The sequence below is a fragment of the Malus domestica genome, chromosome 12 (genome assembly GCF_042453785.1).
Source record: "Malus domestica chromosome 12, GDT2T_hap1".
NCBI classification, from domain to species: Eukaryota; Viridiplantae; Streptophyta; class Magnoliopsida; order Rosales; family Rosaceae; genus Malus; species Malus domestica.
Window position 1 is genome coordinate 3,045,083 of NC_091672.1, and position 16,421 is coordinate 3,061,503.

Here is a 16,421-nt window from a genome sequence, read left to right on the forward strand (position 1 = left end):
TTAAAACTATCGTTAAATCGTGTTTTTTCATTTATAACCGTCGAAAAGTTTTGTCCTGTTACTTGATCTCTGAATGTTTTTTTTTTTCGATTTTTGGCATATGTGATCTCGAAGTATATACAAACAAGATTGACGGTTTGATCGTTGAAACTAATTTCGTACAATGCATTTCCCATCAAGTTCAATGGTATATATATTTAGTAAGTAGATTTTAATTTATTTATTTTGTACTCATGCAAGAGAAAAGAAAAAGGACAAAAAAAAAAACACTTTACGCGACGTAGGTACACATGCATTGCGCAAAACAGCTTTGCACGACGCAGGTGTACCTACTTCGCGCAAGTTATGATAAATTTGGCGGTAAAATAGTAAAAAATGGGCGGTTTTTTTCAATTTTCCTAAGTTTGGACCTCTTTCCCGGCCCGTAGACATCTCTCTCTGCTTTCCCTCTTTCCCATATAATAGACCTCTCTTTTCCCTCTCGCTCATCTCTCATTCTCTCTTTCCCGTGGACATCTCTCTCCCTCTTGTTCGCAAGCTTTCCTCTTCACAATCTCGAATCCAACCACCACCACTACTCTGTTGGTTGTCTCTCTCCCTCTCGTTCTAAACGACGGCAGCCATGTAAATCTCGAAGCCGACGCGAATCAAGTCCCAAAATCAAGGTGAGGGTTTCTCATCTTCGATGGGTTTTTGTTATTTAGGGTTTAGGCTCAAATTGCATGTTGGGTTTTTGTCAAATTGCTTTTTCCGTGAAGTGATTCGAGTTGAATGTTTAAAGTTTTTGCAATTTTGTTGATCTGTATGTGTGTTTTGTGTATGAACATGGAGGTGTTCTTGCTGAAGTTTTTGCAATTTTGTTGATGACTTTGATTCAATTTTGCTGAAGTTATTACCAAGATTGAACAATCTGTGCAAGTTCTCTGGCAAATACAAGCTCGCATCTCCAGTTTGGCAGGTTTGCATTCCATTTGAGTACGTTTCTTATTAGCGTTTTTGTTTTCCCAGTCTTTAATTTTTCTGGGGTTTTCTTTTTAATTTGTTTAGCTCTTTCTGCTGCCATTGCTGATTTTTATGTTTTTTGTTTTTTTTGGAGAATTTAGTGCTAAATTTGGTGTCTTTCTGGTCAAGCTGGGGTTTTGGAATCGAGGGGTTCGTCTAGAATCAAATTTTAGGTTTCGGGAAGTTAGTATTGTGGAAAATTAGGACAGTTTAAGCTCCATTGGCGAGAATTTCACAGATTTACTTTTTCCAACTCTTTCTGTTTGGTTGGTGAGAAAATTTAGGAAGCCAAATTCGATTTCCAGAATGAATTAATATTGGAAGAAAATGGATTTATCTTACGTTAAGTGCTACTCGTTCTGCTCAATTAAGCGTTAAGCTCATGTATTTTACTAGGATAATCTATGGCTTAGTAGTGACTTTGATGCACTTATGTCAAACTTCACCATGAAATTAAGCACTGGCTTCCCCCGGGGGGGGAATCCTATGTGCATTGTTAATCTGACTTGCCAAGCTTAACTACCGTACCTTTATTTTTCTTAAGAAATAAACATGCTTTGTAAATGTTTTGTCGAAGGTAATGACAACAGTAAGAACTGTGAACTTTTAAATTCCTTAAAAGTGTTTCAATTGGTGTTATATGATTTCTGTCTTTGTTATTAGTCCCAATGCGATCACAAAATTATTTGGTGTATGTTTAATGTACATGTCATAGAAATATATGATGCTGTGATATATCATTGATGTATGAGTGTGCTGAGTCTCGCATAAAAACCTGTGATTGAATGGTCATTGAGCATTTGGCTTTGGTAAAAACTTATTGGTTTATTTGAACATTGGGGGCCTGAAGCTCCAGGGCAGCTGTATTCTCTTCCTTTAGGCTTTGGAAGAGTTCGTCCTGCTGTGAGTCAACCTTACCCTTCTACAGGAGTCCATGGGTAAGGACAACCCTTGTAAATTAAACATATAAATTCATTATTATGTGTTTCACTTAGTGTTTTATGTTTTTTTCCGTGTGTATCAGTCTCAATGCGATCACATTCTTGTGGCACATGTTTAATTTATGACACATCAGAGAAGAATATAGTGTTGTGATATATTATTCATGCATGAATGTGCCTGAGTTATGCATAAACACCTGTCATTGAATAGCCATTGCGCATTTGGGTTTCATTATATATTAAAAACTTATTGATTTTTATTTCAACATAGGGGGCCTGAAGCTCTAGGGCAGCTGCATTCACCTCATTTGGCCTTTGAAAGAGCTCGTCCTGCTGCAAGTCATTCTTACCCATCTGCAGGAGTCCATATGTACGACAATCCCTGTAATTGTAGATTCAGTATTCTGTGTTTAAGATGATTTGAGAAAACCAATTACATTTAGAAGCGGACTTGTCATTAGTCGGAAAAATCTGTGTTATTGTCCAATGCCATGTGAAGTAGAATTGACTAGCTTTAGATAATTGGCATTTTAATTTCTAAGTTGTAGCAGTGTTGTGTGTGTTTCAGTTTCGGCATGTGAAACTTTTCGTTTCATTGTTATGACATTGGTTTAATTAGACCTTTGCACAGTTTCTTTTTGTATGTATTTCTCATCAAGAACTTGGTGGTTGAGCTTGAAATCCTATATTCCATTAAGCAAATATTATATAAGCTGAAAAGGTATTCTTTCAACATTTTGTGTGGCATGCTTTAAGCCTTTTGCTTTCTCTTTAGCGAGAAAAGATTTATGCTTTCGCCTTTTGTTTTCTATTCTTTTGTTAAATTTCTTACTGATAAGTTTGTCTTTGAAATGATGTTGAGTTGAATGCTTTCTTGATGCTCTGCATGTCCTGAACTTACACGTTTTACACAAATATTCGGAGGAGTGGTAGGCCGAAAATGTGGCCCTCCCAATGTCAACTCTGTATAAACAAATTATATGTCTTTTCCATTTCCTATATGCTCGCATTGATTGAAAGATGTGGAAGTTGATTTCTTAGAATTGTTTTTAAGAGAGCACTCTCTATACATTCAGCCACAATCGTTCACTAGTTGCAAGCTGTAGAAATCATTATCAGCACCATTCTGAAACCTTCGTTAATTTTTCAGGGGAAGAAGAAAGATTGCTCAGTTCTCTTTCTCTTCTCCCCTTTTCCTTTTCCCTTTAATTTTCTCGTTTCTCCGTTTTGCTTCTTTGCAATAATTAAATACATATTCCAAGCATATATATGTGTGTGTATATATATGTATGTATATGCAAATAATTGGAAGATTAGTTGGTTGGATGATGGATTGCAAAATGTTTGCCACTACAATTTGGAATGCCCAAATTTGTTTGGAACACGAACACTCCATATTTGCCTAATTGAATTGACCTACATGGGACCTTAAATTGCCTTCATAAAGCATACATATTGGGATATATATATTTATTATATATGTGTGTGTGTGTGTGTGTGTACAACGTGGTTATGCCCAATGAACGTGAGAGATTCTAGAAGAAGAAAGATTTCCGGCTATTTGCTTCGCTTGGACTTTATGGCTATGTTTGCTACACCGCATTAGTTTGCCGAATTGAGCTATTATGAGTTAGTCTAAGCTGTATCAAACAGGGTGCTATTTAGCAATCTCACTAAATGGGACTAGTGCCTCACCTAGTCTCCTTATTTTGACCTTGTTAAAATGAGGGCTTGAACTAGAACCAACCCAAGCGAACACGCCTTATAGGTTTTTTAATAACATAGAGCTTACTGTTATAGTTTTATGGTTCAAAAAGTGTATAGATGTCGTAGTTGATCACTCGTCGTCGAAGTGTGACCAATGAGCTTCCTGCATTATCAGCATCTACTGCTCCAGGTCGAACATCGCAGAGGTCGATGCGTTGAAGGAGGAAGTGACAACCCTAAAGGGTTAGCTTGCGGTCTAGGGCCAACAGATGATGGCCGAGGGTGAGGAGCTGAAGGCTTGTGTTGGGCACGTGAGAGACCTTGTAAGAACCATACAGATGATCGGCATCCAAATCTCGGTACCAATACCTGATCTTGCTCCACCTTCGACCTCCGAGCCACTTCACCTAGAAGACTCCTTGTAATTGTTTTTTTGTTCGGACATCTTGTATGTACATTTTCATATATTTTATAATTAAATACTTTTCTTTGGTTAATTAATTATCATTTAGAATTTAATTACAATATTATTAAAAATTAAAAAAAAAATTTGACCAAAACTAAAAAGTGATCTAATCCACTTTGCGCGACGTAGGAACATGCGTTGCACAAAGTGACTTTGCACGACATAGGCTGCGTCACGCAAAGCCACTTTGCGCAACGAAGCCTGCGTCGTGCAAAGTCACTTTGCGCGACGTAGGTATCTTCTTCGTCGCGCAAACCCTTCTATCACTGCCTTGCCGCGACGGTTAGCGCGCGACGAAGGTCCGTTATGCAAAGATTTGCGCGACGAAGGACCTGCGTCGCGCAAAGTGTTTTTTGTACTAGTATGACTGTTAGTGGGGTGAGTTATGGAGAAAAAATTAGGGTATCAAGCAAGAACAAAAAGGTGCAGGTTGCAACGGCAAACGGGGAAGAAAAAAGGGGAATAAAAAAAATAGAATATAAAGAAAAGGCAAGGCAGCAGCGTTGGGGAAGGAAGGAAAGGAATGAGGAAATCTTGGCATTCTCTTATTTCGATTTTATCTTCTCAAACTCATGTCTTTCTTTTGGTTTTATTTGATAATAATGTGTAACTAAATTTTTAGTAGTTAGGGGCTGTTTTGAAGCCCCGAATATGATTACAAGTTTGTTATGACATTTCGTTTGAATTACTTTTATTAATGGATGAAAATTGGTTCACTAATTGTCTCATTGATGAATTCTTTATGTGTTTTCTACGAATGCATACTTAGTAAGCATATCTAGGATTCTAATGCTATGAATATGTGTGTGCCTGCCCTAGTCGAATGAGGACCTACATATGTTCTAGAGTAGTACTTGTTAATTGCGATTAACATGTGAACTAATTCTAGGATAAGTAAGACAACGCTAGTACTTACGATGCCTTGTGATGACTCAAACTCTTTTTGTTCTTAATGATTTCTACTTGTTAAATCTATGAACACGCCATTCTAGATTGCATGCTAGGAACTAAGTTAAGTTGAAAACGTCATTCTCTTAACATACTACATAAGAAAGAGTAATAGGTTGAATTCTAACATTGAGCCAACTTGAGCATCTTCATCCAGAAATAAAAGGAATTTGAATGAAACATAACATGTTTGCATAATTATTTGGTGGTAGATAGCAATTCCCCTAACTCGTTTTTCTTAATTTGTGAACTACTTAAAATTTGTTTATGTTCTGTTTTTGTTCGATTTAATTTAAATAGCAAATCAACTCCAAAAATCCCAAAAATTTGTAGAACCGTAGCTCTGTGTGTCTAGTATTTTTGTATAAACTTTTGTAGACTTTAGATTAGTGTAAGTCGGTCTAATAATTATTTTTCGGTGGCTAGTCAGTAGGGACAGCAACAAGTTTTTGTGACATTTTAAGTAGTTAGATAAAACAATCTTCTGCGGGAAAGACCCTTATTTTCATATGCTACAATTGACAAATCTTAGTGTTAATAAGGAAAATCAATAGGACATTTGTGTGCTACTTTGTGGTGTGCTTTTAATCCTATCAAATTTTTTGCGCCGTGTTGTCGGGGATTGTTATTTCTAATTACTTATTTTTCTATTGTTTTCTTTTCTTGCCTAATTAGTGTTTTTGTTTTTGTTTTTGTTTTTATTTCAGGTACTCTTCGTAGTATATGCATACTCGAAGGTCCAAGAGCATTGATCTTCCTTCCTACGATCCTGAGCTTGAACGAACACTTCGAAAGCTTCAGAGAAAAATCAAGCGGAAGCGTGCATCGGTGTCTTTACCACCATCTTCTCCACCACATTTGAGTTCGGAATAGGAGGAAGAACCACAAGAAGGCATGGTTGATAACCGTACTTTGAGGGAGTTGGCAATCCCAAATACGGATCAACAACCATTGTACATCACATATCCAAATGCAGAATGAGGATTTCAGCTCAAGTCAGGCATGATTCACTACTTGCCTAAGTTCCATGGCTTCTCAACAGAGGATGCCAACAAGCATCTCATGGAGTTTCACGTGGTATGCTTGAGAATGAGACCAGTAAATGTTGATGAGGAGCAAGTCAAGTTGAGGGCATTCCCATTTACATTAGAAGCTAAGGCAAAGGAGTGGCTTTACAATTTACCTCCGGGATCAATGAACACATGGAACCAGGTGAAGCAAGCATTCTTAGAGCAATATTTTCCGGCCACAAAAGCTGCAAGCATAAGAAAAGACATATATGCAATCCGACAACAACATGGAGAGCCCTTTGGAGATTACTATAAGCAATTCACACATTTGGTTGCATCTTGTCCTAATCATTAGATTTCAGAGCATCTTTTAATACAATATTTTTATGAAGGATTGTGTGGTACTGATCGTGTAATGCTTGATGCAGCAAGTGGAGGAGCATTCATGGACAAGACACCAACAAATGCTAAGGCATTATTAAAGAACATTGCTAGCAACACACGACAATTTGGAGGGAGAGATGAGCTACCTCTTAAGAAAGTTAATGAGGTAAGTGCTAATTCTAGTATTGAATTACAATTAGCTAACTTGACTAATCTTGTGCAACAGGTTATGGTGGCTCCAAAACAGGTGTGCGGTGTATGTTCAATAATGGGACATGCCACAGACATGTGCCCTTCATTGATGGATCAAGGTGGTCTTGAGCAAGCTAATGCGTTAGGAGGGTTTCAGGGGCAACAAAGGCAAAAGTATAATCCATACTCCAACAATTATAACGCAGCGTGGCGCGATCATCCACACTTAAAGTGGAACAATCAAGACAATGGACAATAATCTATTCCCAACAACTATAACCGTCTACCTGGCTTTTTTCAAGCAAGACTGCAGGCACCATTTCAGCCTCAACAACAAGAAGCTCCAAGTAAGTCTCTTGAGGATTTAATTGCTTCTTTAGCTAACTCTACTCAATCTCATCAACAGAAAATAGACAAAGCAATTGAAATCCTTGAGCGCTAAATAAGTCAGTTAGCAAGTTTGATGGGGCAACAACAACAACCAGGAAGGTTGCCTAGCCAGACCGTGGTGAATCCAAATGTGGAGCAGATGAATGTTGTGACTTTAAGGAGTGGAAAAGAAGTTTTTGAGCAGTCAAGGATGCAAAAGAGGACTAGAAAAGATACAAATGAGCAAGAGGAGCTACAAACCAAAAATCTTGAGCAAGATGAGGCTTCAACAGAAACTAAAAAGTCTCCTAAAGCTACAGAATTGAACACAAAAGATTCTGATAAGGTAAGTAAAAAAGTTCAAAATTCATTTAACTCATGTGTCCCTGTTCCTTTTCTTCGTAGGTTTATGAAGTCTAAGAAAGAGCAAATTGATAAGGAAATCTTGGATACTTTCCGAAAAGTCCAAGTGAACTTACCTCTTTTAGATGCCATAAAACAAGTGCCCAAGTATGCAAAGTTCCTTAAAGAGCTTTGTAAGAACAAGAGGAGATTCAATGATCAAGAAATTGTGGCATTAAGGGAGGAAGTATCAGCTGTTTTGCAGAGGAAGCTGCCACCGAAGTTGAAAGATGCCGGTAGCTTTACCATTCCATGTGTAATCAGAGGGAAAAAGTTTGGGAGAGCATTGTGTGATTTGGGGGCATATATCAATCTGATGCCATATTCAGTGTATGAATCATTGAACCTTGGAGACTTGAAGGAAACAAAGGTAGTAATCTACTTGGGGGATGTACTTGTGCAAGTGAATGAGCTCATTTTTCCCGCTGACTTTTTTGTTCTTGAGATGGAACATAACCCTATGCCTATTGCACTTCCTCTTATATTGGGAAGACCATTCCTTAGAACGGCATGTACGAAGATTGATGTCTACGATGGTACCTTAACCATGGAAATTGATGGAGAAAGTGTCAAGTTTAGAATCTTCAATGCTATGAGGTACCCTTGTGATTTTAAATCTTGTTTGTCTATTGATGTGTTTGACCATTTTGTGCAGGATTGTTTTAATGAAGGTGTGGAACAAGATAATTTAGAGAAGGCATTAGTGCATAGCGTTACACATGGAAATCTTAATTATTCCAAGCACATTGAAGAAGAATTAATCCAAACAGTGGCTGTTATTGAGTCTCTTTCACCAATTTATGGTAAGTCTTTTTCCTATTTTATTTCTCTTCCTACTTCTAATGAAAAAACTCTTCCTTCTGTGATTCAGGCACCCAAATTGAAGCTTAAAACGATTCCTGAACATTTGAAGTACGCATTTTTGGGAGAGGATGAAACATTACCAGTCATCATATCATCACAACTCACAGCAGAAGAAAGGGAGAAACTGATCCGGGTACTGAATGATCACAAAATTGCCATAGCTTGGAGTATTGCAGATATCAAAGGTATAAATCCAACTACATGTATGCATACGATTCTGTTGGAGGAAGGTGCAAAACCAACAAAGGAAGCTCAACGCCGTTTGAACCCACTCATGATGGAAGTCGTCAAGAAAGTGGTTATCAAACTTCTTGATGTTGGCATCATATATCCTATCTCGGACAGCAAGTGGGTGAGCCTTGTTCAAGTAATTCTGAAGCGATCCAGAGTCAGTTGTTAAGAACGAAGCTAATGAGCTAGTGCCTACACGTGTGCAAAATAGTTGGAGAGTCTGTACAGACTATCGGAAGATAAACAACACCACACGCAAGGATCACTTTCCAGTCCCATTCATTGATCAAATGTTAGAAAGGTTAGTTGGTCATTCTCATTATTGCCTTCTTGATGGCTATTCTGGATATAATCAGATTGCAGTTGCTCCAGAGGATCAAGAAAAGACGAATTTCACATGTCCATTTGGCACATTTGCATACCGGATGATGCCGTTTGGACTTTGCAATGCCCCTAACCACATTTCAAAGGTGTATGGTAAGTATCTTTTCTAATATGATTGAGAAAATAATTGAAGTGTTCATGGATGATTTTTCAGTTTATGGTGATTATTTTGATACATGTCCACATAATTTGTCCCTAGTTTTAAAACGTTGCCAAGAAACTAATCTGGTCTTAAATTGGGAAAAATGTCATTTCATGGTTTCGTATGGATTAGTTCTGGGGCATATCATATCTGAAAATGGAATTGAAGTTGATAAATCTAAAGTAGAACTTGTTAGTTCTTTACCCATCTCTACTACTGTTAGGGAGGTTCGTTCTTTTCTTGGACATGCAGGTTTCTACCGTAGGTTTATGAAGGACTTCTCAATGATTTCTAGACCCTTGTGCCGTTTGCTTCAAACGGATGTAACATTTAATATGAATGAAGAGTGTGTGGTAGCATTCAACAAGCATAAGGAGTTGTTATCCACAGCTTTTGTGATCATACCACCAGATTGGAGTTTACCTTTTGAATTGATGTGCGATGCTTTAGACTATGTCGTCGGTGCAGTTCTAGGGCAGCGTGTAAACAAAGTGCCACATGTCATCTATTATGCGTCTCGAACACTCAATGATGCATAGTTGAACTATTCAACAACAGAGAATGAGCTTTTAGCTATTGTATTTGCTTTAGAAAAATTTAGATCTTATCTGATTAGGACTAAAGTTATTGTGTTTTCTGACCATGTAACTTTAAAGTATCTACTCACAAAAAAAAAAAGCAAAACCGCGACTCATTCAATGGATACTTCTACTTCAAGAGTTTGACTTGGAGATCAATGATAAGAAATGGAGTGAGAATGTTGTAGCAGATCATCGTAGAAGACTTGTGCATTCAAACATAAAGGAAGATCTCATCCCTTTACGTGAGCGGATGAGCAATTGTTTTCATTAAAGGCTACTGACCCTTGGTATGCAAATATTATCAATTACAAGGTCACCAAAAAGATTCCGGATGATGTTACACGTGCTCAGAAAGATAAGCTTGTCAAAATCACCAAATACTACGGGTGGGATGATCCTTATTTGTGGAAATATTGCCCTGATCAATTGATTAGAAGGTGTGTCCCCGAATCTGAGTTTAAATCTATTCTAACTTTTTGTCATTCTTATGCATGTGGCAGCCATTTTGGAGCAAAGAGGACATCTCTTAAGGTGTTAGAGAGTGGTTTTTATTGGCCTAGTTTGTTTAAGGATGCGTACGCGTTTTGTGCAACATGTGATCGTTGTCAACGAACAGGTAACTTGGGCCCAAGAAATCAAATGCCACAAACCCCTATTTTGATTATTGAGATCTTTGATGTGTGGGGCATTGATTTCATGGGACCTTTTCCATCTTCTAATGGTTTTCTTTACATTTTATTGGCTGTGGATTATGTTTCTAAATTGGTGGAAGCAAAAGCCACCAAAACTAATGATTCAAAAGTTGTTTCAAACTTTATTAAGAGTAACATCTTTGCAAGATTTGGAATACCTAGCGCAATCATCAGCGATGGAGGGAATCACTTTTGCAATAGAACATTTGAAGCGTTGCTTAAGAAGTACAATGTCACACATAAGGTGTCTACACCTTATCATCCACAAACTAGTGGTCAAGTAGAAGTATCAAACCGTGAGGTGAAGCAAATTTTGGAGAAAACTATGAGTCCTAGTAGGAAGGATTGGAGCATGCGCTTGAACGATGCATTGTGGGCTTATAGGACTACTTATAAGACTCCTATTGGAATGTCCCTATTTCGGTTAGTTTATGGGAAACCATGCCATCTTCCAGTAGAGTTTGAACACAAAGCTTATTGGGCGATCAAAGCCTACAACATGGACATGAGTGTTGCCGGACAACATAGAAAACTTCAATTGATTAAGTTAGATGAAATCCGGAATGATGCATACGATTCTAGTCGAATATACAAGGAGAAATCAAAGGCATTTCATGATAAGATGATATCAAGGAAGAGCTTCGCCATTGAACAAAAAGTTCTATTTAATTCTCGCCTTCGGTTATTTCCAGGTAAGCTTCATTCTCGATAGGTTGGTCCTTTTGTTATAACTATTATTTTTCCTGATGATGCAGTGGAAATCCAAAGTGCAAAGACCGGAAACATGTTCAAAGTGAATGGACATAGACTCAAGCCATATTATGAGTCTTTTGCAGAGCATGATGTGGAGGTTGTACCTCTCCATGAACCATCTCCCCTTGGATGATTACTCTTGGTACCGTCCGGCTGCGGACGTAAAAACAAGTGTTTATTGGGAGGCAACCCAATATTTCTATTCATTGTCTTTTTATGTCATTTACAAGTTTCCGTTTGTTTTTGTTTCTGAATTTTCTTGCATGCTAAACTGAATTATTTCTTTTCTTTGTAGGAAAATTTGATCGTGTCCACCATTGGAGTTGATTGCAGAATTGGAGTTTAGGGGTTATCGCTTGCTTTTACTGCAAATTGGGGAAGTTTTCAATCCAAATGCTTTATTTTGTTTCTTACTATTTTATTTTATTTTTATTTTATGCATTATTGTGTTTTTTTGACATTGGGGACAATGTCCAGTTTAGGTTTGGGGATAAGGATTGAAAAAATGACCGAATTGAAAATTTTCGTCCCTTCGACTAAGAATTTGTTTGATTTGTTTCCGTGTTGTTTTTTTTTTTATTTAGTTTTGTTTACTCTTAAAAAAAACCAAAAAAATTCAGAAAATTTGAAAATCCAAAAATAGTCTTGTTTTATTTATTGTTTTGAAGTAGATTTTTGTTAGTTTCCCAACCCAATGATATAATTGGATTGAATTTGAACCACGGTGATCAAGAACTTAGTAAGCATGTGTTGTGTGAAATTCCTTATTCTCTTGTTAGCCTTGTATATGTTTAATCATCTTTGAAAAACCAAATGCACATAGCCTTGTTGATGTGAAATTAAAGCATGACTTAAAGCTTCGTATGTGAACATAGTGACCATATACATCCTATGTGAGTTTTTGAGCCTATTGAAAGTGTTCATTTTTCATACACTCATATTCTTTCATGTGTGATGAACTTATGTGACTTACATCTCTAGAACTTAAGTAACGATCTTTCGAAATGTTTGTCATTTGATTGCATGAACTTGAAAAGGATAGAGGCATTAGGTTTATCACCATGGCCCAAATAAGCATGTTTCCTAAAGAAAAATGATATCATTAGATTGCCAATTTGAGCCGTATATGTTGAGACTTTTATTTCTTATCACCAGATATGTCTACCCTTATACCTTAAACATTTTTCCTTACCCTTTCCAAGCTAGCTAGTGAGCAATGTGAGATTGTCTTATGAGAAATGTTTGTGAAGTACTTTGAAGGAGTTTGGAAAAAGAATAAGTGTGGGGGTATTTCATATTTGTATTTAGTTATGTGCAAAATTGATTAAAAAAAAAACTGAAAAAAAATGAAAAAAAAACGAAAGAAATTTTTTTTTTTATACAAAGCAAATAAAAAGATTTTTCAGTTTCAGTAGAACGGTTGGAGAGTGAATTTCCTTATGTCATGTTATCTTCCAAATACTTATCTCAGTCCTCTTCTCATTCTTCTTATATGTCCTCATATGTTCTCATGCCATCTATTACACATGATAATCTTGTTGTTCCCATATCAACTGTATATACTATACCCTTATCTACTATGCATGTCCCTGTGTCACCTATTATACCATCATCTCCACATGGTCCTATAAACCCAATTCCTGAATCCATTGCTATAACTTCAACACAGTATGTTCCTCCCACTTTCCTTGTGGCTACAAATTTGTCATCTAGATCTAACTCTCATGACAGCATTAAGATATCCTCTGAGTTTCAACCTGAAAGTTTACAAGTTATTCTCTTTATACCACCTATGAATACACATGCTATGCAAACCAAATCCAAGAGTGGTATCTTCAAGCCCAAAGTGTTTCTCTCAATAATTGCATATGAGAACTCAGTTGATTTAACTCAGGTGGAACCATCAACATGTAAGTCAGCTCTTAAATCCTCAGTGTGGTGTGCAGCTATGGAAGAAGAACTCCCAGCCTTGCATTCTCAGGGTACTTGGTCTTTGGTCCCTCTTCCTGCAAATAAGAATTTGGTAGGATGGGACTATATCCATGTATAAAGCTAGACTTGTTGTGAAATTCTATTCCTGGATTTCACTTTTGCAAACTATGTATTGTATTAAGGATATTTTATATTATTTTTCAAGAATTTAGATTTATTTGTTTGAATTTAGATTTTAATTAAACTAGTTACGAAGTTTGAAGTTTGAAAATTACTTATTTAAAATCCGTAGACCAATGTCACAATTTATATTTTTGAATCGTGCTCGACCTCACAAATGAGTGGGCGCAAACCGTTCGTGAAATGAACAAGAAATGAGAAACTTTGAATGCGAGAGTCTTCTTCGAGCGTGTGAATCAAGAATCTCAATGAAAGCACCAATTTGTGGATGCAAATTTCCGCCGTTTTCTCCTTTGATGAAAATGCACCTGCATAATAATAACACCTAAGATTAAGGCCAAAACCCTCACGTGCCCACAATGAATGAGGGAGGGGGGCTTTGGCTGAAGAATCTCTAATGCCAAAGTTAGAATTTGAGAGAAAATGTGTTTGAGAATTTTTGGGTAGAGAATGACTTAGAATTTTAGTGGGAGAATAGGGCTATTTATAGGGGAGTGGCCGGCTCTATTTGGAAAATAGGGGCCGGCTATATATTGTCAAATTGAGAGTGTAATTGCAAGATATTATGTGAAATAATATCTTGCAATTAACTTGGCAATTAAACCTAAATTGAATGGGAAAATTGGGAGTTACCTTTTGAATAAGGATTTGATGAGGAGTGATGAGAGGAATTTGAATAAATACCATTTTGATCACCCTTGACTTTTCCTTAATTGAGCCGTTATTATCCGTTACATGTGCGTGGGAATCCTAGTGTGCCTTAAGGGTAATTTTGTCATTTAACCCAAAACTCCACATGTTACCTCTATAATTTTCTTGATTATTTTTAGCTCCACAGTTTTGGCTGTCCACAGCCTCAATTCTATCGTTTGACCATAGTTTCTATTTCTAATTTACGTTTTATCATAGTTTCTATTACTAATGTTCGTTTGACGAGATTCTATTATTTGACCACAGTTTCTTTTGCTAATTTTCGTTTGACGAGATTCTATCGTTTAACTATAGTTTCATAAACGACCGACATTTGATCTTTGTAGTAGGCGATAATCTTGTGGTTGGATTGGTATAGAATTGGAGCATGTTGTTGTGAAAGTAAAAGGACACCCTTAGGAACATAAGGATTGGAAATTGGATTGATGTGCGAATCTTTTAGATTGGAATAATCAGGGTTATTGGCCACTAGAACCATTTTGATCAAAGGTTGACTTTTGTCAATATATCCGAATCATTCTTGAATACAGTAGTTGGGCATGTACAATCTAGAATTATGTGTTTTATCAACAGAAATCTAATATTGGACTTGTACATTGTCTATAGGCGTTGATCATACTTGAGCCCTTGATCTTTTTGCTAGGGTGTTATAGCGCGGACTTCAAGTGAGCGTCCAAAACTTTTTTGTTTTGTGTTGCTTCCGTCTTTTATATGCTTCAAAGCTCGGCTTCAGTGACTTAATCCTTTGGTTTAGCTACTTTTGAGTATTTGAGCCAAAATATAAAATATGAAACAAGTATAAACGGGACATAGTCATAGGCTTACCCTCATTTTGCATGGCACATATAATCTGTTGACGTGAGTCAACCTTTGGGGAATAAGGAATGTAAGGATATTTTGGGTATGAGATTATGTAATTGATATCCTAGTATATTTAGGATACTTGTTTCCTAGTTTGTAGGAAATTTGTATAAGCTTATATATATTCCTCTATGTGAGAAGAATAATATTCAGATCATTATTCATGAAAACCCTAGAATTCTAACTTGGTATCAAGAGTAGGTTAGGCTTGCCTTCGACAGCCAACAAACTCCCAGTAAACTTTCTCACAGTCTAAGCTCTAGACTGTGTTAGAAACAACAAAACAGAATTGCAGCCTTTTTAAACATCAAAGTTGCGAGAAACCTAATCAAACCTATCCAAGAGACTTGTTGCGATGGCTAGAGAACAGAAGGCAGACTTCACGATTTCCTCGGGAAAAGCACAGGTTGCAGCCGGGACGGCACCATGTAGAGGAGGCCAAGTTGGGCCCAAAGTCCAACAAGACAAATCTGATAGCATCAGGGGTATTGTAACTGTTGCAGCGGGTAGCCTTGGCCCAGTTCGTCCCACCTTGTCACGGCAGAAGCCCAGTCAGCGAGGCAGGCCTTCGAGACAACATCCAATGGTGATGAAACCGGTGCATTACTGTCTCTCATCAATTAGATTTCAATGAATGAAAACTCGGAAGACTCAGGTAAAATCGGTACTGTTTTAATATCGTCCACCAAAAGAGATACTGGGTGGATAATTGACTCTGGAGCTACATATCATATGACCTACGATGCATCATTATTTTATTACATGACTCCACCATCTAAAGATGATGTCATCACAGCCAATGGTGATGTTGCTCCTGTAACAGGAGCCGGTTCTATTTCCCTTACTCCATCTTTGTCCATTCACAACGCACTACTTGTTCCGTCGTTGTCCAATCATTTACTATCTGTTGGTCAAGTTACTGAGCAATTAGATTGTGTTGTGTTAATGTTTCCCACTTTCTGCCTACTTCAAGATATCCAGACTCGGGCGTGGTACTAAGTGGAGAGGGTTATACTATGTGGATGATGTGTCAGCAAGTAAAGTGAATCAAGTGCGCAGTAGTTAGCTAAACAAGAATAAGACAATCTGGTTATGTCATCGTCGCTTAGGGCATGCATCTTTTGGTTATTTGAAAAAATTACTTTCGTCTTTATTTTGTGGCATTTCAGACTCTGATTTTCAATGTAATGATTGCATTCTGGCGAAGAGTCATCGTGCTTCTTATTATTTGAGTTCAAATAAAAGAACAGTGCCATTTGAGTTGGTCCATTCTGATTTATTAGGGCCTTCTCCAGTTACTACTATTCATGGCGTCCGTTGGTTTATTATTTTTGTAGATGATTGCACTAGAATGACTTGGCTTTACACTATGAAACATAAAAGTGAGGTTGGGAAAAATTTTCAACAATTTTATCACATGGTTGAAAATCAATACTCTCTTCCCCTTAAAGTTCTCCGCTCAGATAATGGTGGTGAATATCTCAGTACAGAACTCTCTCAATTTTTCCAGGAGCGTGGCATTCTTCATGAGACTACTTGCCCACAAACCCCAGAACAAAATGGGGTTGTTGAACGCAAAAATAGACATATTTTGGAAACCACTCGAGCACTTCTCATTGGTGTTCACGTCCCTCACCCATATTGAGTGGATGTCGTCAGATATTTTGTT

At 37.3% G+C, this 16,421-nt stretch overlaps 2 protein-coding genes and 1 long non-coding RNA gene across 5 annotated transcripts; all 3 read left to right on the forward strand.

The window, feature by feature from the left end:
* The first annotated feature begins 461 nt into the window (after window positions 1-461).
* Window positions 462-4,147, forward strand: LOC103423199 (uncharacterized). Of its 3 annotated transcripts, none has more exons than XR_011574021.1 (5): window positions 462-665; window positions 890-958; window positions 1,853-1,940; window positions 2,215-2,313; window positions 3,826-4,147. It is a non-coding gene; the product is annotated as an uncharacterized lncRNA (long non-coding RNA). The 3 variants fall into 3 exon arrangements; XR_011574022.1 differs by having other exon boundaries at window positions 487-665; window positions 832-958; XR_011574020.1 differs by lacking the exon at window positions 462-665 and having other exon boundaries at window positions 731-958.
* A 1,628-nt stretch (window positions 4,148-5,775) lies between these two features.
* Window positions 5,776-9,789, forward strand: LOC139187405 (uncharacterized). The gene is made up of 2 exons (XM_070808916.1): window positions 5,776-8,993; window positions 9,295-9,789. Exon 1 carries the CDS (start codon window positions 7,114-7,116, stop codon window positions 8,683-8,685), a length of 1,572 nt encoding a protein of 523 aa, XP_070665017.1. The 5' UTR covers window positions 5,776-7,113; the 3' UTR covers window positions 8,686-8,993; window positions 9,295-9,789.
* Window positions 6,067-6,909, forward strand: LOC139190110 (uncharacterized). Its single transcript, XM_070809877.1, has 3 exons — window positions 6,067-6,325; window positions 6,467-6,624; window positions 6,685-6,909. The coding sequence occupies exons 1-3, from the start codon at window positions 6,067-6,069 to the stop codon at window positions 6,907-6,909; spliced, it is 642 nt and encodes a 213-aa protein (XP_070665978.1).
* Window positions 9,790-16,421: the final 6,632 nt, after the last annotated feature.